This window comes from Sparus aurata, chromosome 7 (genome assembly GCF_900880675.1).
Source record: "Sparus aurata chromosome 7, fSpaAur1.1, whole genome shotgun sequence".
NCBI lineage: Eukaryota > Metazoa > Chordata > Actinopteri > Spariformes > Sparidae > Sparus > Sparus aurata.
Window position 1 is genome coordinate 15,693,960 of NC_044193.1, and position 24,320 is coordinate 15,718,279.

At 40.9% G+C, this 24,320-nt stretch overlaps 1 protein-coding gene across 1 annotated transcript; it reads right to left on the reverse strand.

The window, feature by feature from the left end:
- Window positions 1–6,333, reverse strand: LOC115585601 (cytochrome P450 3A40-like). The gene is made up of 13 exons (XM_030424092.1): window positions 6,189–6,333; window positions 4,472–4,565; window positions 4,324–4,376; window positions 4,099–4,198; window positions 3,878–3,991; window positions 3,162–3,250; window positions 2,725–2,873; window positions 2,506–2,633; window positions 2,294–2,372; window positions 1,589–1,749; window positions 915–1,141; window positions 667–829; window positions 1–578 (listed from the first exon to the last, which is right to left on the reverse strand). The coding sequence occupies exons 1-13, from the start codon at window positions 6,257–6,259 to the stop codon at window positions 477–479; spliced, it is 1,530 nt and encodes a 509-aa protein (XP_030279952.1). The 5' UTR covers window positions 6,260–6,333; the 3' UTR covers window positions 1–476.
- Window positions 6,334–24,320: the final 17,987 nt, after the last annotated feature.

The following is a 24,320-nucleotide window of genomic DNA, read 5'->3' on the forward strand; positions in this document are numbered from 1 at the left end:
CTCCCACAAATCGGTATTCTTTAATATTCAAGATATCAAAAAGAGTACAACAAAATACATATTGTATAGTAGCCCCTTAAAATACATGGAAATAAAAACAATGCTGTGTCAGTAAATCAGAATGACAACAAACATCAGCAGTAGCTTGGTTAGTAAATTTTTTATTTAAGCCAAGTTATTGGCCAGACTTGAAAGTTTTTCTTGTTATTGAGTTGCTTAATGAAAGTATTTAAGTTCTCTTTTTTAATTAGGTGTTACGTAAAACGTCATACTTGACATTTAAAAAATAAAAACAGAAATGTAATTCTGTAAATAGAGGTGAACGGTTAGCTTGTGCAATGACAGCTTTATTTATGAAAAATATATATTTTCTAATAATATTGTTTTTGTATAAGAGTTACATGGCAGCCTCCAACGGGTTACTTGATGTAACAGTGAATCAGGTTACAGTGAGAACTGCCTCACAGGTTACAGAATTAGCTCGAAGGAGAATCGGCAACATCTTCTCTTGGGACCAGCTTCAGCTTGATGGGATTCTTGGGTGTGGTGAATCCATCATTTCCCAACTCCAGTGGGATCTAGGAGGACAAGAAATGTGTCACAAGTGAACCCTCTAAACACTCAATCAAACAGAAAAACCTGCCAGACCGTAAAATGTCTTCTTACATCCGTCTCTTTGCAGGTGACAAAAGTGAACTTCTGCAGGATCTCCACTAAGGCCAACTTCATCATCAAGAGAGCAAATCGCATGCCGATACAGTTCCTTGGCCCAGCTCCAAAGGGGAGGAAGGCGTAAGGATCGATGTTGCCTTTGTTCTCTTTGCTGAACCTGAAAAAGATGAACAAATATTCTAAGTTGATGACTAAATTTGGGTTGAATCTGATCTTAACCTGCCATTGGTCTTTGAGTATACCTTTCGGGTTTGAAGGCATCAGGCTCAGGCCACAAAGCAGGGTCGCGGTGGAGAGTGTAAATTGGAACCATGGTGACGGTTCCTTTAGGGATGGTCAGACCGTTAATTTCCACAGAGGCCTTTGAGACTCTCTCTAACCGATTAGCAATAGGATACAGCCTCATTGACTCATTGATCACCATTTCAATGTATTCCATCTGCATCAGGGCTTCATAGGTTGGCTTACCCTGAAGGGAGGTATAACATATTCATTAGTAAGTAGTACAGAACCAGTTGCTGCATTGAATATTTTCTAGTGAGAAACATGCTGTCTTCCCTTAGGGACTTGTATACTGTAATGTCGGTCTATTCTGTACATGTATACATCTATTTCATATCAGTCTGTCCAGGGAGAGGGATGCCTCCTCTGTTGCTCTTCCTGTGCCTTTTTTCTTCCATTTTGTAACCAGAGACATTACGTCCACACAAATTAGATGGACGTGAGGTTACAGTGATCTTTGACATGTTGACTACAAAAAGCGAATCAGTTCATCCCTGAGTTCCATCAAGGTGTGTCTGAAAAATTGTGTTCATAAAAATCGGATGGACAGACAGACCGATGAAAAGCGCCCAAACACACTGTCTTCTGCAGCAGCTGTTGCCAGAACCGAAGCTTAAAAAAATACTTTAGTGACCTTTTCAGGGAAGGTTTCGTCAATCTCTTCTTGCAGGATCTTCTGGATCTCAGGGTTGGTTGCCAGGAGGTAGGATGCAAACCCCAGTGTGCTGCTACTGGTTTCATAGCCAGCAAAGATGAATATCATGGCCTGAGAAAGGATCTCATTGTCAGTCAGCCCTGCAACACAAAGACACCATGATTAAACTATGTATACCATCACGTCAATCCAGTAACACCTCCTAACTTTGTTGTCTGGAGAGTCTCAACAAGCATTAGCTTGTGACTGAGCAGTCTTTCCTTCATTCAGTCAACTTGAACTTTACCTCCCAAGATCTGATTGGACGATTATGGCACTCAGTGGGTCGTTGCTAGTCTTTAAACCAGATTTTAAAACTGGTAAAAGATGGTGACTTGAAACAATGTCAAAGTTCTTATGAACTGTCAGCCAAAAATTCTGGATATCCCACGATTGACTCCCTGTAGTTTTGCTGATTCGTCTTTCAATACTTTTCAACCTGATTCATTGTTAGACTTTGGCAGTCAATGGCTAGCTACTGTTGGCTGACAAAGATAGCCCATGAAAAGCATTCATAAGACAATATTTGTAAGATGACATTAAAGAAGACATATGATGTTAATTTTCACTTCAATTAAAGCTTTCTATTGAAGAAGAAAGTAACCCCTCCGCCATGACTTAGGAGAACTTTACTTCCATCTTTACCTTTTGTGGAATTTGGATCTATGTGGTTGCCTTCTGAAATCTGAGCGTCAACCATTAACTGCATGAAGTCCACTCGGCTCTGCATGACAAAACAAGTGGACATCCTATTTCAGTTGGGTTTAAGGAAAAGATTATGAACACAGAATGTAATAAATTGGCCAACGACAAACAGGCTATCAAATCCATTGTAGCTGTTCACTGTAGGCACATACTTTTTGTTGACTCTCATGCCGTTCTGTTTTGATCTGCTTTAGAAAGTTGTAGAAGAAGTCCAACACTTGAGCGGGGAAGAAGGACACATTCATCCTCTCAAAAATTGGAAGCATGAATGGAAACAGAACTGAAATGAACAAGAATTGAAAAGATATCATTAACTCAGTGCTCGAAATGACAAGATAGACACTCTGGTTAGAGTATAATGTCTGACATACCCGCGAACACAAGCAAGGGATTCAGGAAGTTAAACTTGACCATTTTCTTAATGTTTGCTACAAAAGGGTCCGAGGGATGGTTGATGGAATCAATGTCCACACTGAAGGCAGTGCTGGTTACAACATCCATACTGTAGGGTCCAAATACTCTGCAGAAAGAAAGCTAACACGTCATTTCAATTAACTGATTCTGGAAAAAGACGAAGGGTCCAAGAAAAAAGTCAAAGTCCAGGGTGTAGAATTTAAGGGCATTACAAGGCAGAAATTGAACATGTTAATCATAGTCATGTTTTCATTAGTGTTAAGTCACTTGAAAATACAAATTTGTTGGGTTTTTGGGGAGGATGAGACAAAGGTTTTCAGATGGTTGCAATATCAGTTATCAGAAGTGAATTATTCCAAGCCCAAATATCCTCACAAATAAGACCATTACTCACTCTTTAACCTCGATGACTTCGTCCTCTTCTACTTTCTTTTGAAGACTCCTCATCAGGTTACCTGAGTTCTGCAGCATTATCGAGTACATCTGCCCCAAAGGTAAATAGCAAAAACATGAAATCATTAAATATTTACACATGTGAAAAAATGGTGCCCATTAAAAATGTGTTAAAAGGAAACCTATTATGCTTGTGTTATATATGTTCTTGTCAATGTACAAGATCTGGAAAGTTATAAAGCCCAAAATCCTCGCCATGGGTGCTCTTCTCCACCACAGAAAAATACTGCCTCTAAAAGAGCCTCAGTAATCAATAGTCGGTAGTCCCGCCTTTAACTCCATGACTTCTTGACATCACACTACATCACCTTGTCAAAGATTTGCATAATTTATATCTATATTCACATCGGAAGTGAAGCTACCTGGAAGCTCAAAACTGACAGAGCTGACAAGTTGAGTGGTGCTGGCTCAGGCGTGTGTGAGCTGACCAATCACAGCAGACTGGACATTTGGGGGGGCCTAAAGGGACAGGAGCTATAACAGAGCGTTTCAGACAGGGTTGTGCTGACAGTGCTACAGCACTGGATAGTATGAGAAAATTGGTGTGTTTTTGAGCATTAAAACATGTAAATCTATTCTAGTAGTGACCCTAAATAAAAGTATTAACCTGAAAATGAGCATAATATATAGACAGCATAAACAGCGTGTTTTTCAAACCTCCTTCAGTCGTCCGCTGGTGAATGATGGAGAGAGTACACTGCGAATCCTCTTCCATTCCTCATCTTCGACTATTGACACAGCATCGCGCAATGGTCCATTAAGGCCGAAATCCTAAACCGTGCACACACACATGCACACAGGATGCCTTTTGACATTGTGTTTTTTACTGAGTATTGAGGTATTAACTTGGGAAACTGCCCTTTGTGTTTTTTTCTTACCCGTCTGTTGGTGAAGACAGAGTAACACTCCTTAACCAAGATCGTTTTAATCATAGCTGTGTCCATTATGGCCAACACGGGCTGCCTGCCATCGTACAACCTTGTAATGCAAAAAGTAGACATTTGTAGGAACTCAATCACAGAATGGAGGATTGTACGAAAAATGTGTGCTCTTAAAATACTCCCTCTTCCTTAATAACAAACAATATGAGCAAACACACTTACCCCCACGTCTTTCCATATTTCTGATAGCATTCTGTATCAAAATTGTGGATGCCCTAAGAAAGAAAATAAGAGATAAAGGTATCAAATCAGTCAAAACCATGATCAGCAGAGTATCTGCTCAGATCACCGTACCAATCACATGTCTCACCTTTGTGTATTCCAAAAACGTCCCAATAAACGGCCAAGGTTTGGGCCCAGGGACTCCTATTTTCTTGAAAAAGCCATATGGAGCATATCCATATCTGAGAATCAAAAGCAGGATTAGAGAACTGACACCAAATCCATCTGTTACTTCAAGTTATTTTATCTACCCCGCCGTTCTTTCGTAACATTCCTCTGGGCTTGAATCCTCTTCATGCTTTGTCTTTGTATGGAGTTTCTAAACATTCAGTACTGCAGTGGAAAGCATTATCAGGAGAACTGATAAAATTGCCTGGTAACCATTTTATGACACGCACTTTACCGCTCAGACTTTATGTCGTCTTAGAGTTAAGATATCTATATATCGTGACACGGCAAAACTGTTATATCTACCTGTTTTAAAGGCTGCATTATGGTAAATTGCTGTCATTTTCTGAGCTCACCAGACTGTACCATTTCTAATGATATTTCTGATCATAAATCTCTTTGTGTTAATATTCACCAATAGTTATTCCAACAATACTGTCGCAATATCAATATCGAAGTAGGGCCTTACTGCCAAGTCCTTGTCCTTTGGAGAAGATTTCAAAATAGTGAAGTATATATTGTATTTGCAATATAGGCTAAAAATAATGTGATACTATTTCAATGTCATAAGCCCAGCCCCACTCCCATGTCATCTTTTCTTGGGCAGGTCAAATCAATTGCCCTCCCAAAAACTTTGCAGTTTTGTTTTTTTTTTAAATCTTCATAAAGAGAAAAGACAAGGTGTCATTTAATTATATTATTGGCTAATTTCTGTAACTGGTTCAAAAAGAATGACACAGAACTGTATCAGTATCATAACTGATAATCAGCTTAATAAATGTACTAAAAAAAGAAAAGTAATTTTATTAATGCTTATTTATTTAATTTCTTCAACTGCAAAAACATTTTTTTTTTAAATACAGCCGACCTGCGAAAAAAAAAAAAAAAAACTTAAAACATCAAATGAACACAGATTCAAGACTCAAGTCAAGTCTTTCACTTCCAAGTCCAAGTCGAGTCTCAAATCATTTAATATCTGTCATGTTACAGGTCATCATAACATTGACTTGAGTCAACTCAAGTCCACATTCCTGTTGTTCAGAGGGGACTGGTTTTATCTATTAGGCCTCATTAGAGCATGGATCAGGTAAAAAAAAAAAAAAAAGTCCGAGTGCAACCTTTATGTTAACAGCTATCCAATCAGCCTTAGGGCACACACACAGGTACACTTCCATTTGGGACATCGTTGACTTTTGCCTTTGTTTATAGCGCAAGGAATTTGATCTGCTCATTTCCTTAATTCTCTGCGCGGCGACCGCAGACGTTCAGTCCATTAATAATCACCACGTGTGACGTAATAGAGTTTGTTGTTTGAGTTGATGACGTAACTGAAGCAGCTCCGAGTTTTACAGATACTGTAAACACTTCCTGGCTCCAACAGAAACCTGGAGAACTTTAGAGTTACGCAGTGAATATTAAATGTTTCAAATTTCTTGTTGCCTATTCGGATGCGTTTTTTATTTTATTTTTTCTTTCAACTATCATTTCATCCGTTGACTCGTCGGTTTTGCGACAGATTTCACACTTCTCACTGCGCACCAGCTCCAGCCTGTCAGAGATTTCGATCTTCACCTCCACACACAATACAAACACGGAGGACGGCAACAAAAGAAAAGAAAAGAAAAAAACACACTTACACTGCGATCAGACTGATGACAATTGCTATTAAAGTCCAAGTCTCGATGGAGAAGTCCGGATAGAAGCCCATCTTTGCTCGTGTGAACTCTCGCTGACTTCAGCCGACCACCTCCCTCCTCACGGAGTATTTAGAGTCCGGCCAGAGGCGGGCCCAGCGCTGCAAAACGTGCTGGCTCTTGCTTGGTGTTAGTTATGCAACATTTTATCTTTTACCAGTTAGTCCCGATGGTCCAGTCCAATGGGCTGGGCCCCTGAGGGTAGTGACCATTCACCTACTACATAACGATCAGACTACTTTGTCATCTGTAAAGGATCTAAAATAATAATAATAAAAAAGTCGTGACAGAGTAAAGTTCTCTAATATTCTCTGCCCTTTCATCAGGACATGAGATGTTAACAATATTTCTCATTATTTAAGGAACAAATGCATATTTAATCGTTTTAAGTAACCATTTTAAAACCACGATAAATGAGGTATGTTTGTCTGTGGGATAAAGTGCTGAGTCACTATTGTGTTTTGGTGTTCAGCCTAGGGGAATGGGAGCATGGGGAAAAAGATGGCGTGAAAACCCTGCGTTCAGCCCCAGCTCTGACTGAATGATTCTTTCATTCTCTGAAACTTGGCTCAGGTCAAAGGGACATAGTTGACGCCAAGTGTTTCATTTTTTATTTCAAACAAAACAAAGGCAGTGCTGTAGCCTGCTGTTAGAGGAGCAGTGAATATAAATAATGACAAACAAGCAAGGATCAGCCAGATCTTCATGTTTGAACGGCACAAAACGTTCACTGGCCTTCTGTCAAACACACCTTTCTCATAGCAGACATTTGGACTTGACATAGTAGGAAAGGTGCAGGTGGGACCGATGACATTAATGGAGGCAGGTGCAATGGCGTTAAACGGCATTAAACCGCCTTCTACACCCGTGCTTTTCCTGATTACGACACGTCAAAATGTACTCGATAGAGCAACACAACCCCCTCAAAATGTCCACCCATTCCTTATGTAATCAACAAATCACCCTGTGCTTCATAGAAGCAGACTTGACAGAGTTATTAAGGCTTATGAAAATTACCACGTCCAAAATTGGTGACAAATGAATAGAAGAGGATGCACAACTTTCCAATTAATTCAGGAGTTGACTCATATAGACCTATAAATCACATTTAATGTTTGTTTTTTGATAGATTACACTTGGCTCTTAATTCTTCTTCTGATTTCCCTGCATGCATTGTTTCTGTCTGGATCAAATGTTAATGCCACAGATTTGCCACTTTTTTAACAGTCTGTTGTCGCCAACTTTGGTTTGTATCCTGTCCACGTGGAGCCTGAGGTAAAGGAGGTAAGAAGTGATATAAATCCCTGTTGACCTTTAGTCATATGCATCATGCTGTATTTACTGCTGACAGTCATTTCTCTGCACAGTTTATGGCTGCAGTGATGGCTTTAGCTTGGTCAAAGGTTTTATGCACAGTTACAGGTGATAAGTTAAGCTGCTTGACTTTGTATAACTGTATTTAGAGACTAATATGTATGGTGGCCCTGGAGGTCAAAACTCAACAACATTTCAGAAAAGTGTTTTCTTGGTAATGTTGTTGTCTTTTGTGTTATGTTGTCATGTTTTCTGTAGTGTTGTTGTGTTTTGTAAAATGTGTTTTCTGTAATGTTGTTATGTTTTGTGAAGTGTTTTGTTTTCTGTAGTGTTGTGTTTTGTGTAATGTTGCGGTATTTTGTGTAATGTTGTCATGTTTTGTGAAACGTTGTTGTGTTTTGCAATAATGCTGTGTTTTGTGTAGTGTTGTGCTTTCTGTAATGTTGTCGTGTTTTGTGTAATGTTGTGTTTTCAGTAATGTTGTTTTTTTTATGTAATGTTATCGTGTTTTTTGTAACATTGTTGTATCTTGTGTAACTTTGTCTTGTTTTCTTGTGAAATGTGTTTTCTGAAATGTTGCTTTCTGTAAAAAAATTTATAATTCTGTGTTTTGTTCAATGTTGCGTTTTATGTGATGTTGTTGTGTTTTGACCTTCAGGGCCACTGTAAATATGGGCCCAGCAGGAGCACATATGTTTGCAAAGTGATACATTTCTAAATTCTTCCTCGGTCTCTGTTTCTCTCTCACTTTCTCAAGTCATAAATTATAGATATCTGCCATATCCTGGTCCCAGTGGTATCACAACGATATGTAAATGACAGCTGGAAGTGGCAGCTGAAAAACAGCAAATGGAGCTAGGTGTCTTCTCTGCCTGGTTTGGGCACAGTGGGACACAACATGGGAACGGACCTCTGCAATATAATGACAGTCAGCCTCAGTATGTGCACCTTTAAAAACCACAATTGGCCACTCTCTGGTCGATGCATGAAGCATACGTAACTGCATCTGCATAAGAAGACGGCTTTCACAATCATCTTTGCTACAAACAACAGCATTTTCTTGTTTAACCTATGTGGCCGTCACATCTGTCAGTGTCTCCCGTGACTCTAGTTTCCTGTCATCCCCACACATCAATTGTTTTGCTTCCTTGATTGGATAAATAAATAAATAAATAAATAAAACAAAACCACCATTAAGAAGCCACAAAAAGACGGGCCCTGCTGACAGGCCCAATGCGATGTGAGGAGGCCGCCTCTGGCTGTGGCTGGGTCAGCTGAGAATAAATAGAGTTGTTTTTCTCATTTCGTCTCTTGTATTTCTGTGATCCCCTGTGAATGAATCAATGTCAACACTCTGCGTGTGTGCATTTGCGTGTTACGTGCCCACAATTCTGCAGATGCCTGTCTGCCTGCAGCGCTACTACACTGAGCAGTGCTGCCTCTGCTGCTACTGCTGCTGCTGCTCTCGGTTTGCCTCAGATCAATCTTGGAAAGATGAGTTTCCAAGTACTAGTGGAGAGAAGGCCATGAGAGACAGATACGGTATTGAAGAGAGGCCAAAAAGAAACAAGAAACAACCAGTGATGAAGTCTGAACACAAAGCAGGCAGGGAAGACTGAGAGTAATGCGCAGATATATCAAACAGACTGGAATTTCTCCAGAGTTCAAAGCTAACATTTCTGACAAGTTGTTTCAAGTCGCTCCTGGGTGCTCTGCCAGTCAGTATTCAATTACATGCCTTAATGCAGTTCAACATTCAGTACAAGTCGAAGATGGGAGTCATTAGACTGCAGTTACACAGTTTTTGATGCCATTCTGAGAGGGGGGTGGAATTAAGAGGTGTGTAATAGCAGCTGGGTGGCCGATGTGTCCTCCAGATGTTGTCTGGGAAATGGTAATTGACCTGCTAATGAAGTCTGGGCTCCTCCTGTCAGCTGGGAGCCTCAGAGAGCCTGTGACATTGGAAGGGACACCTGCTATTCTGCCCAGACCTGAGTTGTAATGAGACACACAGCAAACTGACCGCAACACTCTCTCTCTCTCTCTCTCTCTATCTGACACACACACACACACACACACACACACACACACACACACACACATTTCTGCATGAATAAATTGAATAAAACCATGCTTTTTTTGTTTTACTCTTTGGTCACTCTCACAAATACACACATAAAGTAACAGAGATGTCAGATGTTAATTACTCTCTCCTGCAGTCAGCCTCGACTGCAGTGGCCTGCCTGGTGATTTGGCGAACGGCCTGGTGAATGTCACCTTCTTTTTATTTTCTTTTTTTTTTTTAGCAGTGAGTGTGTGTGCGGCTGTGTGGGTGTTTGTGCGTGTGTATCCCTCTCTCTCTTACTGCCATGCATGTGTGAGCGGTGCATGGTGAGTCATGCTGGGCAGAAATGGGAATATCTGGCCGCAGCTGTTGGACAGGAGGACGAGATGTTTTAGATTGCAGCATGGAGAGGAGGCAGATGACCGTTATTGCCAGGTAGTTTTTTGAAGGGGAGAGCAAAGTCACTTTATGGCACAATCACCGATTCAGACACACATCTGAAAAGCCAATCCGGTCAGCACTTGAAACAGATAATGTTTCATTATGACTGTTTTTTTTTTTTGTTTTTTTTTTACTGTCATGTAATTCTCATCACACTCTGGCCGCATTAGACCTGGGTGCGTTCACCAGCAGAGGGCAGCGCAGGGTAACATTTGTGACAGTCACATCAGACAGCAGGAGAGCAGGTGGAGATTGAGACGTGAACGGCCACTCGTCTTTCATAGATAACCTTTTCCTGCCTTTTAAAAGGTCATATAATGCGGTGCCTTATTAATTTTACAATACGCTCGCCCACTCTATCACAATTCACTCGGATGAAATGAAATGATGAGACGCACACTTTCTAATCAGTGTTCTTTAGCTTCCAGCAGCTCATTGCTCTATGCTTCTGTAGATTCTCCCTGCAGGCCACTGTACCTTTTGCCAATTATTTTTAGTCCTCTGGGCATTAGTCTGGCTGCACATCCCCGACAGTATCAGTGTCCAGTGGTGGATGGTAACTAAGCACATTTACTATACTTCCATTATATGCCACTCTGTGCTCTAAACCACCGTACTTCAGGGTCAAATTGTATTTTTTCCTTGCCTTAACTTATCTGACAGCTGGAGTTACAATTCAGAAATGTCTGATGGGATTATAAGGTACAACGAAGATTATTTCCCAACCTTTTCCACTCGCGACCTCTTAAAAAATTCAGGTTTGGAGTTGGTGCCTCTTGAAATACTCTACTATGAGTTGTTAGCAGCTGTACACACATGCACATTTTGATTTTCACTTCTAAACTTCTCACACCATTTTATCTAAACCAAACACTGTTGAACTTAACGCAGCATTAAGTCACTTTTTTAACCTTAACATGAGTTAGGATAAGGCTGAGTTCACAGCATCACATACACGTTTCTTAAGATAAAACGTTTTTTAACACAAAACAATGTTATGAAGTAACGACTTTTGTTTGTAGTTTGTACCTGCATTACATCTGAGAAATTGTTGCAGACCTGATTTATATATTCATGACTATATTTATGGTTTATATTTATGACTCAGAAACTATGGGGGGCACAAAATGCCAGTTTCTACACAATGCAGCTTTAACTATCAGTTAATGTAAACATTTAATCACTAATATTTTATGACAATTTCAAACTTAATTTGACCATAAATTGGACAAAAGGTTTTTATTTTATTTCATTTATCATAAATGACCTGTTGCTGCCCACCGACCCAGCTGCAGTACTGTCACAGCTCACCAGGGGGCCATGGCCCATACTCGTTTAAGGCCCAAAGATGTAAAATGACCCATCAGTTAACAATACAAAAAGAAAATCGACAAGTGTAGAGAAGCACAAAAAAGATCCATGTGGCAAAATTTTACTTTCTTCTCTCCTGTCCTATTGATTATCCTACGACCTCTCAGATTTATTAGGCAGTCCTTTGGATGGGCCCGACCCTCAGGTTGGGAACTACTGGCTCAACTACCTATAAGTGTATATAAGATAGTTCAAACTCCAGCTAAATCTTGACCATCTACCACTGTCATTCACAGGGGATATTTTACTGCACAGCCACTACCCCCCTCCCCCACCCCACCCCAGGGAGCTGAGTAACATTGTGACTGTGTCCCAACTCAGCTACTGCAAAGTCACACACCTGCATCACTGTGACGGCACACCGCGGAGTTTGGACCTTCTGCCTCTTTACGTTTCACATACTTGTGAGATGGAAAATGTAGGCACAGTGTTTTGTTTTTTTTCTCTGTTAGACGGAGAGGGAAAACAGGAGGAGAGGGAGAGGCAAAAAAAATCTGTATGCAAGACTGATAGAGACACTGATGCAAGCTTCGGGGTGTGTGTGTGTAATGTTTACTTGTTCGATGCCAACTCCGGTGTCCAATCTATCCCATTAATTTAGACAGGAAATCATGTCCTCCGTCTGGCGGCCACTTTCGATGAGTTATGGCTGCTCGTCCAAGCGAGCTGTTGTGATGAAAAGCAACTTTGCCGCGGAAAAGCACACCAAGAAACAAGAGAGAACATAGCCTATGTGGATTTACAGCGCACTCACACACACAAACGGTATAGTGACAGGGTGATTTAGTGGCTTTTAATCATTCCTAAATTGCCTGTCGTTCCCTCTCTTAGAGCAGCACTTGATTACACACACCGGTACACTACATGAAACAAGATTCCACTCCAGTCTGGCAGTGGGAGTGGCCTGGATCAGAGTTTTGTGGTCGTCTGGGCTTGAACGCTTGAGAGTCCATTACATTGTTTCCTGTCTGACAGGAGGAGTGGGAGGAAAGTGCAGAGTGAGCAGGGAGGGCAGTGAAGCCTTCATAGATCTGGACTGTAAAGAGCAAGACCGTGAAGACCAGAACTCCATCACTGTCGTCTGCGGCGTGCGCTCGATCCACTAAATCCACTAGCGCCACATTCTGCTGCCTTTCAAAAGGATTTCTGAGAGGTACAGAGCCAGTTACTTGTGATTCTTAATCCCAGCTCCATGTAGTGCCAGGCTGATGTTTCAAACAGCCCGAGGGTAGAGAGGTTTGGTCAGTGTCTGTGGTGTCCTTATCTGACTGCTATCATAATGCACTGTTGTAATTTACTTAATACAGTGTTTACAGAGCCATCAACTCATCACTTCCACTGAGCTATTGCACGAGTTATGTAGGTTAAAAAAACATCAGAAAACATCATCTGGTATGGATGGAAAGACAAATGGATCACTGATAAAAACAACTTTTAAAGGGTGCATCATGTCGGAACATATCTAAATACAATCTATTTAAGTTCTTATTTTTCTGAACTAAAAAGGGCAATATGTAAGAATTTTGGTCTTAAACAGAAAGATTAACAAAATGTATTAACAGAATGTGAGGAGATAAGGGTTCTGACATTGTGTCAAGGACATCTATGTGTTTGTTGCAGAGATATCAACTGAAGTAAGCATGCTAACCAGCTAGCTGCAGTCTATCCTGTCCTGTAATATCACCCCAAGCTTCATGTCTGTACCGCTACCTGCACGGCTAACTGAGCTAACTAGCGACTGGCAGCAACAGTTAACAGCAGTGAGTGATTTCTCTGATTATAAACAGCGCCTATTTGTGTGGAATGGCCTTGCTCTAACAGGTGGCCAATTTCTATACACATTACACCTAGCACCTTTAGTTTTTTTTTAAAGATACAATATGTAACATTTCTGCATGAAAATAATAACTAACTAGGCCATTGCAGTGAATTGTTTTGAGTTATTTTATCTAAAATTGTTCCACCAATGTTTAAAACCCAGAGAAATCTACAATTTTATCAAAGGTACCTGTACATTTCATTTGGTTGCCTGCTGTCATAACTGCCGGGAGCGAGTCAGAGACGTCAGATGTGACTAAAGGTAACATGAATACAAATTGAAAACATTACCTCGTCCGTGAAAGTGTCATGTACATAGATATTCATCAGCAGAGGTCGTTGTTTAGCAATGAAGACAACAACCCCCATGGTCCCGTACTACCTAGTGGCAGAATGTACACACTTTGGGTTTAAAGTGCTTGAGAATCAAGGAACCTGAAGATGTCGTCATTATATCACCCGATGTATTCACTATGTACCCTAAAGTGGTGGTTCCACCGAAAAAGTCAATTCTTTCCTTTTTTATGAGCAACCTGAAGAGCTAAAATTTGTCAGTAATTTCAACTGCAACTCCACAAAGTAACCTTGCGTTCTTGACCCTCAAGGTTGGGAACCAATGCCCCAAATGAGTAAATGTGAACCAACATGGGAATCAGTTCAGTTTGAGCTTGGATAGCATGCACAATATATGTGTGAGTGAAGTCTGTTCAGACCAGATGTAGGCGGTTATGTACCCTGACTTGCAAAAACAACATATGTGTTTTGGCTGCAGCTGCAGCTGTATACACCCGGGGCATTTTAAGGTCATATTCGGAGATTGCTTTTTAATACTGAGGGCATTTTACGGAAACGTGTGAAAGCTGCCTAGAGATGAGAATTCATAATCTCTCGATCCATCTTTGGGTTGTTTTGAAGGGTTTAGAGTTTTTGCTTGTTTGTTGGAAATGCGCCTGGGATCAGAATATGTGACCACTGTCTACTGACCCTCCTCACTAGTAGGGCAGAGATTAGCACAAATACACTCACACATACACAGCTACACTTAAAGAGGCATATGTGCCCTGCAAAACCCCAAGTACATACATACAGATGCTCAAAAGGAGAACAAAGCCATACTTCAACAGCTTCAATGAGTCTTATTTGAGGATCTGCAAGTGAAGGCAAAGTTTATACTGCCAATGTTTAAAGTGGACTTTTGCTGAACGGCAGCCAGCGTGCCGCTCTGATGATTACAAGATAGAAGGCGCAGGGAATTTGCCTTCATTTTCTAAGTTGGTCGTGAGTCAGTTGTTAAAAATACAACATCACATTTAACTGTGACGTGCTAAAGTACAGAGGAACAGGAGGAAAAGAGACATTAAATCGGATAACGTACTTATTAATGTCAGTTACACAGCAGCATCTATCTAAAGCATTCAGCCATCATAAGCTATCGGTCGTCATTACCAGACCAAATAAGGCTGCAGCGACTAAGATCCTGAGTATAATGAAATGGGCGGGGGTGGCTTGAGGAGGAAGACTGTGTTGTTTCTACTTTTAAAAGTTGCACAGTCTCGATTTAAATCTGGCAAGCCGCAGTGTTTTCTTCTTTTTTTAATGTTAACTTAGCTCCATTTTGGCCTCGTGGGGGATATTTTGAAATGTCAGCCCATGTGACCAAATTTTTGGGAGGTTATTTTAAAGGATACCGCCGGCATCTGTTTCGTAATGAAGGAATGTGTCACCGAAATGCAACATCATGCCTCTATTATGCGATTTGAATGGGTTTTGGATGACAATGGAGGGCTGCGGCACAGAGGAATAAGCAGCGTTTGGTTTGTGGCTATACAGGCACGACTTTAGCAGGGTAAATTCAATTATGATTTTTGTCCTCTCATTGGATTTCTTGGTGAAATAAAAAAAAAAACAGAGCTTCAGGCAACTTAAGTAGGGCATCTTTCTTCGCTGAATCTATCAGAAAGTTGGAGCATTTATATCATGAGCTGATTCTGAGAAACTGGTTCATGCACTCGTCTCAACTTTGACTACTGTAATGCGGTCTTTGCTGAAAAGGCACGGCTCCAGCTCATTCAGAATACAGCACTTTTCACCCATGCATACAGAGCTGAACATTTCTCTCCAGTGCCTAAATCACTTCATTGGCTTTCAGTACAACACAGAATCAATCACAGAAATGTTTATACTTATATTTCATAAAGCTCCGAGTTGTTCTCTCCAGTACAATTTTTGAAGTGTTCACTGAGACAATCCAGTCAAACCCTTCAGGCCTTGAGGTGGAGGTTAACCATATAGAATAGGATCCAAGGCTAGTGAGGGTGCCATGACGAAGGCTGTGAAAGCTATAGAATATGATTCACTTAATTTTTAATTTCTAAATCAAAGCTCATGCTACAGCTAGACTGATCAATCAGTCTGTCTTTTAAAAAATATATTGGCGATATGCGTTTAATTAATGTTGGCTGGTATTGTCATGGCTTTGGTTGATTCCTGTTTTATTTTGAAGGGTTTAGCCTCATGTGACTATTTGTCGTTAATCACACTTCCTGTCTTTCCTTTTTGGATTGCCCCATTAGTTTCGATTGTCCCTAAGACTTCCCTCCCTTGTGCATTTAGGTCCGTCTTTTCCCCGTCTGTCTGTTTTGTTGGTGTCACTGTGCATTGTGTGTTTGTACGTCATTCAGTTTTGTGTTTCTCTTTAGTTTTTTTGGATTTGCCCCAGCCTGTTTTGTCACTTTTGTTGCCTGCCTTTGATTTTTTTGGACTTCAACTTGTGTTTTTTTTAAAGTTGCACTATGTCATTTGGGGGAAGACAGTTTAATCAGAAGAGAAAGATCTTCATTGACTGATATTTTCTTGCCGGAACAATCTCTCTCCATGTTCATGAATAAACTGAGGACCTTATTTTCCTTAAAGAACAGATTGTTTATAGAGTTACTTCAAAGCTATTTCTGAGTTTGTATTATTACCTCAATGTTTTTGTAAATATTAAAATTCTGACTGTGAATTTCTTCTCTGAAACTACATAGTGCATAATTTGAAGCTCGCCATTTTGTTTTTTCTCTTTGTCTTGCATCTGGGTCTTTTTTACGCAAAAGCACAACAGATATATTGTTATAGATTCATTTTTGGATATCAGTCTCGAAGCGCTGGTGTCAGCCAGGTTACGATAGAGAAATCTGTATTGTCCACTCATTTATCCTGTTTTTTCTTTAATTTGTCACTCATCTGTATACGTCAATAAAGATGCCTTGGCTCTTTAATGAAGACTCTCCAAAAAAATGGTGTCAGACAGGTTATGCCTTCTATTTAAATTTTAGACAGCTTTATAGGACCGGACACAATTAAGGCGAGGACAATTTTATTTGATGAAATGTGATACATGCAGTGCCATTATAAGTAATCACCAAGATGGCCGTGGTGACGCTGGGCTGTTTGTGCAGACAGCCATCACCACCGTCTGACCGCCCTCCACCGTCCTGCTCCTCATTTACAGCACTATTGAATCCCATAAAAGACAGAATCTATTTCTGTTTACGTCTCTCACCCTGTTACAATGTGCCACCATCCCTCTTTCTCCCTGCATCTGTGTGTGTGTGTGTGAGTTTCTGTATGTCCTCTGCAGCTGTTGTGTATGACTTAGTCTGAGGCTTATTGAGATGTATAGGATGACACGGCTGTTGTCACACTAAAGCCTCCAACTGTGTCAACCATTCTGACATTGATCCTACCTGAGATTTTCAGAAATGCGCATCGAATGTACAGTAAAACACATCACACCGACACATTTGCCACGTTTCCATCAGATTACAGGTGTGTTCGTGCCTGCGCGTGTGTGATGTGTGTCAAGGTAGACTCTCTAATCTGCAAAGGAGGGAACAGAAAGGTCCTCTAACGTGCATAAATTGGATTTGGCCAACCCGACATGGATTTACTAATGTAAAATCTAGTAATTCTCTCTTCTTTAACCTCGCAACCAGAGAGCAGCAAACACGATGGATTCGTGGCGGCCAAAACCAACCAGGCTTACCTTGTTAGCTGCTGATGTTACAGTCAATTACATCTGTCAGAGAGTGTGAGAAAAGCTCGACGGTGGTAAATGTTCTATTAAAGTCTGAGTAGCTAACTCCTCTACCAAAGCTGACAAGACTCCCTGATGAGCATTTTGCTGTTTAAAGGGCGTTTAAAAAACAATCTGAATTAGCCAAGTCGATGTCGTTCCTGGATCGTCACTGACCAGTCATTCTTTTGCAAAGTCACAGCCGAGCGACTCCAGAAAATAGAAAAAAATGGTTGTGTATAGTAACCAAGTAAACCTAACCAAGTATTTTTATTTCCTAAACCTAACAACGTATTTTTACCACCTAAACCTAACCAAGTATTGTTGTTTTCTAAACCGAACCAAGTACTGTTGTTGCCTAAACCTAACAAAGTATTTTTACTGCCTAAGAATATATACATTGAAAAGGATAATATGTTCCAAACAGTTTACAAACCCTACATTTCACTTGAAAATTTCACTGGATCAATGGGGCAATGGATCAACCACCTAACTTCTGATTCGTGATCAGGTACTCTGCCTTCTGAGCCACAACCTCTCCCTGTACCTCTACTGTAATGCCTCACGTTTCTTTTTCGTCAGCTTGTGCACACCACCCAACAAATCCACAAGCGCATGTAGTCGTAGGTACTTGAGCATGCACTTTACAGTATTAAGTGCAATGTGTTATTGTGCATTAAGGTCTATTGCTGCTCCCATTATGATTCTCAGGAAGCTTCATGTTAACAGCCCGCAGCCTGTATGAAGAGCTGTTTTAAAGCTCTTGATGGTTTGGCACCTAGCTGCCTCACTGAGTGTATGGGTTCCCCAAAAGTCTCAGATGGCCACCTCAGCTGTTCAGACCCTTGTAACGGATAAATGAACCTTATTTATGCAGTTTTTGTTCCTATTGGCAGTAATCATATACTCATACAGTATACATAGCTATAAATGAGTTTGATGGGGAAAGAAAACAGAGCGATGCCATCACCCACAACTTACAAATTGACTTCTGGTTCAACCTTCAGATGATCCTACTGCAATGTTCCTTTCTTCCCTGACAATGGGGATTAAAACCAAGTTGAAACTAATAGAAATTACAGAATCTTCCCATTTCGCACACCTTTCTCAGCAAACTCACTCATCGTCAGCATTCGAAGAAGTGCACTGTGGGAAATGCATATACATTAAAGCTTCATAACAAATGCCCAGAGGAAGTGGGGATTAATCATACTCCAGCCTTGCCTGTCAGTGCGGTGACGGACTTACACTGCTCATGGATCACACAGCCTCCCATGCTGACCCACCATCCGTTATCATCATTGCCACATTGTAGGAGCGCGTGCAGCAGAGGTAGTACTCACACTCACACACACACGCACGCGTAAACATTAGATTTTGATCAATACTGTGAAAGCGAGTATTTTCTTTAACAGGTGCTGCTGGTCGAGAATCTGATGTTTACTGTATTGAAATGAGAACCACCTACATCACATCCATTATTTCTGAATGATGACACCAACGGGCCAGCATTTTGTTTTTAATACAAGGCAAATATCTGCTTGATACATACAGAAGGTTGTTTTTCTGTTTAGACAGTCCATGATGCAGTGACGTTCAGAGAGTCGTACTTCTTCTTTTATTCTCCTTCTCGAATGTTCCTAGCTGCTGTTGAACATGGTGCACAACACTATGGATATTACAGATGTGTGTATCTATGTGTCAGATATGAGCCCATGTTGCTGACTTATTTATACCTCTCTGACACCACTCTGCTGCCTGAGCAGCCCAAGGTGTGAGAGAACGGAAGAACACATACATGAATAATTGAAGGATGCAACACTAGACACACAGACACGGACACACGCACACAAAATTACACGATTGAAAAATGCCGCAGCTATAGAAACAACCACCAGGAAGTTTATCGGTTTATTTACAGCGGACATATTTATGTTTCGAGGGACCTTACAGCAGTCACACCTCTCACTTATCCGTTTGTTTAACATGCAGCAACAGTTCTCAGCTGGTTAGCTTATCTTAGCATGAATACTGGAAACAGTGAGCCTTGCTCTGTATGAAGTTAACAAAACATTTTTGTCTTGTATTTCTAACATCAGGTATTAAAGAGATAGTTTGGGTTTTTTGAAGTGGGGTCATATAAAGTACATATCTATAGTATCTATAGTCTCTTTATAGGACCCCACTTCGAAAAACCCGAACTATCCCTTTAAACAACCATGACATTGTGTGTTTATTATTGAGCTTTATTGAGATGCTTGTTGGTGGATTTTGTTTCCTTTGGACACAGCATGGCTAGCAGTGTCCCCGCTGTGTTATGCTAAGCTATGGAGCTTCTAGCTGTATCTTCACATTTACCGTACAATATATAAGAATGCAATCATTCCAACTCATAGCAGGAAAGGGAATTAAGATTTTTCCAAAAATGTCAAACTATTGCTTTGCTTCTGCATGTCTTTTACACAAATAAGGCTTGTCTCAAATCAGATCTAAAACACGGAATGTCTGCACTGTTATTTGTAGGTTATTTGATTGGATTTTTGTGACTTAAGCGTTACTGCATGCTGGTGATGCATCTTTCAATCACTGAGGCATGAGAAATGGAGATCCATCATCTCACATTCAAAACAATTGTGCTGTCAAGTTGCGGAAGAGTTTATTTAAGGTTTATTTCAGTATGCACTGACTGTTGTTCTCAATGTTTCCTTCCATACTGCTCTGCGCTCTGAAATCTGATATGAGCAGCTGAAGTGTCCGGACTGAATCACTTTGGTGGATATTTGGTTTGAATTGCATTTTCTTTAAAAAAATCCAAATGTGGTTTGGATCAGATTAGCAAAAATTAATGTTTATTTTGCTGTCCAGACTTTTCGAAATTCAATCTGGAAAAAAAATCGCCAATTGCCAAATAACAGATTTAGGCAGGGAGTTTGAACATAACCCTTCAGTTCAGGCAGAGCAGCGAAGCTCCGACTGTGTTGGCAGTCAGCAGTTTGATGCACGCTTTTGGCTCATGCCATTGCTGTTGGTTGCCACAGCTCCTCCAGTGCTTTCCTTATCTGAACCGAGTTGGCTCAGATTTAAAGTATGATGGGGGGACAGTCAGTTGTGGCATGTTGTTCAGGTTCTTTGAGAGCAGAGCTTTTTTCTAACCATGTAACCATTAGTGGCCCGAATTCTTGACAAATGTGTTTCTAACTGAGCTGTGTATTGGTGGATGTGTATGCATCCATGCGCATCATTTTCTGTGGGTGTGTATGTCCGCCATGCTCACAACAGTGGAACGAGAAACTTGTACATGAGCGCAACCTCAGACTGATGAACTACCCTGCCATAGTGACAGTATTGCTCCTGTGGGTTTTTTTAATCTTCCACAAAGCAGCTCGCTTTTTAAATGTTTCCTACGCAGTGGAGTTGAGAAAGTCCCTCAACAGCACTTCAATGCATTATCATGAAAGTGTTGAGAATAATGCGTTAAATGAGGCTAAAGATTTGAACCAGCTTTAATTACAAGCATACAGTGCACCTATTAAACTTATAACTAACACATTAACGTCATCCTAATGGCTGTTCCTTATCTAGAGTTTACTTTAGAGTTTACTTAAAGCAGCTGAGTAACCTTAAAGTATGAGCAAGTTTCACTGATATAGATTGAAATAACTTTTGGACTTTTGGAAAGAGCTACTCACAGAGCTGTCACATTTTTCTGCTAGCTGTTATCAGAAGGGAAAAGTGATGATTTTAGTTAGAAATAAGTCTCTGCTGGATGGTCTCATTCTGACATTTTCGGGTTTTTGTGTTATTTATTTTGACAGTAAATCATTCATCTGGCAGCTTCTTTGGCTGCTCTCATCCCTGCAGCTAATTTGGTGTCCTGGTTTTACCATCATTCTTGTGTTTTTTCTTGAGGTCTAGATATGGTTATAGTATAGAGTCAGTGTCTCTTTTGTTCTCTGGTTGTCTGTCCAAGACTTGTGTTGGTCTTTGACTTTTTACATGTGCAACTGCACTATTCGGATTGGATGTCTTGAGAATGTGTCTGTAATGACGCGCTTGTCTTGAGTAACAGTCAAAGGAGTGCCCAACCGATAAACTGTCACAATCCCCTGAGTCCAATCAAACAATTATAGCTAACAAAGCGGCTCCACAAATTTGGTTACAAAATAAGTTTTATTTCAGATAACTTCTTGAGAATAAAAATGCGGTAATTCAAAATCTTTTATTGTGAAGCAGCATTCCAAGAATCGTTGGGTTTTCACCAGCAGTAACTAAACACGACCCCTGAAACAGCTGTAAGTGAACACAGCATATCTGAAAGTACAACGAGGGACGCAGGGGAGACATTAAAGAGATTCAGCTGGAAACTACAAGAGTACGGACACAAACAGTCTTTTAAAACATCTCTTTTTTTTAACGAGTTTATGGTCAGAGACTTGGAGGTGGGTTGGGCACTGCTCAGCTTGGCTCAACTCAGCAAGGTCAAAACCGGTGATGAAAAAGCAAGTTTGACCTGGCCAAAAGTTCTATGATAAGCCCCGAAAAGCATAGACTTAACGGCCCCCGGAGGATGATTCTCTGACTTGTTATTTAGCACATCGACATTAGCTCAACGCATTCGCAAACTCGTTCAGCACATTTGTTCCACTCAGTAAATTGTGCTTTAGGGTTGCATCGAGAATGCTTAAACTGACCTTCAGAAGTCTTCACTCGGCATTCACGCAAATAAAAAGCCACTGTTTTGGTGCAGATCTATTCACAGTGTTTTCGAAAGCACAGAGAAAGTAACATCCACCAGAGGAAGGCAAGAATTACTTTATATATAACACTATTCTTTTTCTTTTCTTCTGTCGTAGCTTCATTTGTTCTCATGTGTGAGCTTTTTGTTGTTTATTTTTTTTTTCAAATGTGCCTCTTCAAGAACATATCTTTTTCCACGGCAGCTATTTATGCAGTCCGGCCACGTTCCTCGACTGTTTCTCTCTTCTCTTTTCTGTTGCATCACTCGTGAGCTGTCACTGCAGGCACACACACAGCCCTGCATGTAACATACGGTGAGATGATTACTAATTACTAAGCCTCCTGCCTAGCAAACCTCTCCATTACGCATACAAACAGCACAAAAGCTCACGCACGTAGCTGTATCACACAGCATTTTGACATGTGCACCGCACTAGGACTCCGCAGGAAGCTGGCAGAGGTGTTGCTAACTTTAATCCTGACGTACAGTGCTGCAACAGTTCCTGATCCGATCCATCTTGGTTGTCAATAAAGAAGATCAAGGGATAAAAGCTGTCATCTCTATTAAGACATCAGGATCTCTCAGCCCAGGGGAGAGGCTCCACTTACGTGACCAGAATAAGAGATTCGCGGATATAATCAGCCCAGAGCCATGTTACTGCAATTAACTTCAAGGAACCAACACGAATGGTCTGTCCCACTTCATGAGTAAACAGGAGCACATGTGGGACACCTTTTTCTCAGGGATACATGACAACATTTTTAAAATGGTTATGTTAAAGAGTGATTTTTCAAAGGAGCGAATAGGGACGAGCGCTTATTTTCAAGCAAGCCATGAAGGAAAACCGTGTGCGAAGAAGCCTGTGTGAGTCTGTGCTGATCTCTTTAATCCATGTATGCAAGAGAAGGAAGAGGAAAATAAATAAAAAATCATCGGCAGAGGCGGCTCAGAAGAAGGGAATGGAAAGAGGTCTCCACAAACTCCGTCCATCTGCTGCACGGTGTTGTTTTTTGCACCGTTTCTCCCTGCGTTAGTAGAAGCTACAACCAGAGAGTGAAAGAGGGAAAGATTGTAGATCTGAGAGTATAGATTGCCATTCTGTGTCACTCTCATCTCTCCATGACCAAATCTATTTCCTCAAAGGACGCTGGAAAAGCTTTTAGCCGGTGCTTGAAAATGTACAGCACAAAAGACACATTCACGCTGTGATCGAAGGTCATGCCATAAAGTGTCATGTGGAGAGCTGAGCTTTTGTAAGGTGCTCTCAACCCACTGCTCCGCCGCTAAGACCTTTCAACCCCTCCGGCTCTTTTTCCTCACCGCTGTAAGGCTGTAGCTGCGAGGAGGCAGCCGCATGGATGGCACCGTGGCCCGTGACTGCTAAATGATGCATGTCCAACACGTTAGGTTGTAAATCATGTTAAATGATACATGGAACCTAGTCCAAGTGGTTATATATGGTTAAAACTACAAATCTGTGCAAACCGCTCATGGAGATTTTAAAAAAGAAGACTATCCTCATTGGGAAAACGGCGGTATAGGTCAACTGCGAAAGCAGGTTAAATCGACCAATATTGACATTTTTGTGAGGCTGCGACCTCAAGTGGCCATAGTAATTATTACAGCAGCAAAGGAGGAAGTCATGCGAAGTAGAACATAAAGGGCGACGTGTCCACTTTAAGGCTTTACTGTTGTATGTTGAAAGTGTATCCTCATATGTCACGTTTCACTTTCCACTTCCTCTCTTTGTCTATTTTCCCGCCCTTTGTGTCGCATCAGTTAATCAGTCCCTGTGTTATTCCCTCACTCTTCGTTGGTTTGTCGGTTTTCTTCCTGTGTCTCTTGTCTGCACCTTGGCCCTGTCTTTTTGTCTTGTTTTGCCTACTTGTGTGGCCTGTGTCCTTGTCCTCCTCCACTGGTTTGTTCTTGGTTCTATTTTTTTGCTCCTGAATTACTCTTGTTACCGCATCTTGTCTGCCTTTTGTATTTTGTATTTTTGTCCTTGCTTTTAGTTTTTTTGACATGCATGCCTGGTTCCTGTTTTTGTCAGACACGACAACCTAGTGCAGTTATGGATGGAAAGTATGTGTGTTTTTTAACCGAAGATACATGAGAAACGTAGGTAATGAAACACAAATCACAACATTTTCCTAAAACCAACCAAGTAGTTGTGGTGCGTAGACCTAACAATGTTGCAATCGCACGGCAAGGGTCATGTAAACCTGCCGCTGGCTGCGACAGTCGTGTCATTTTATCATACATACTTTTTCA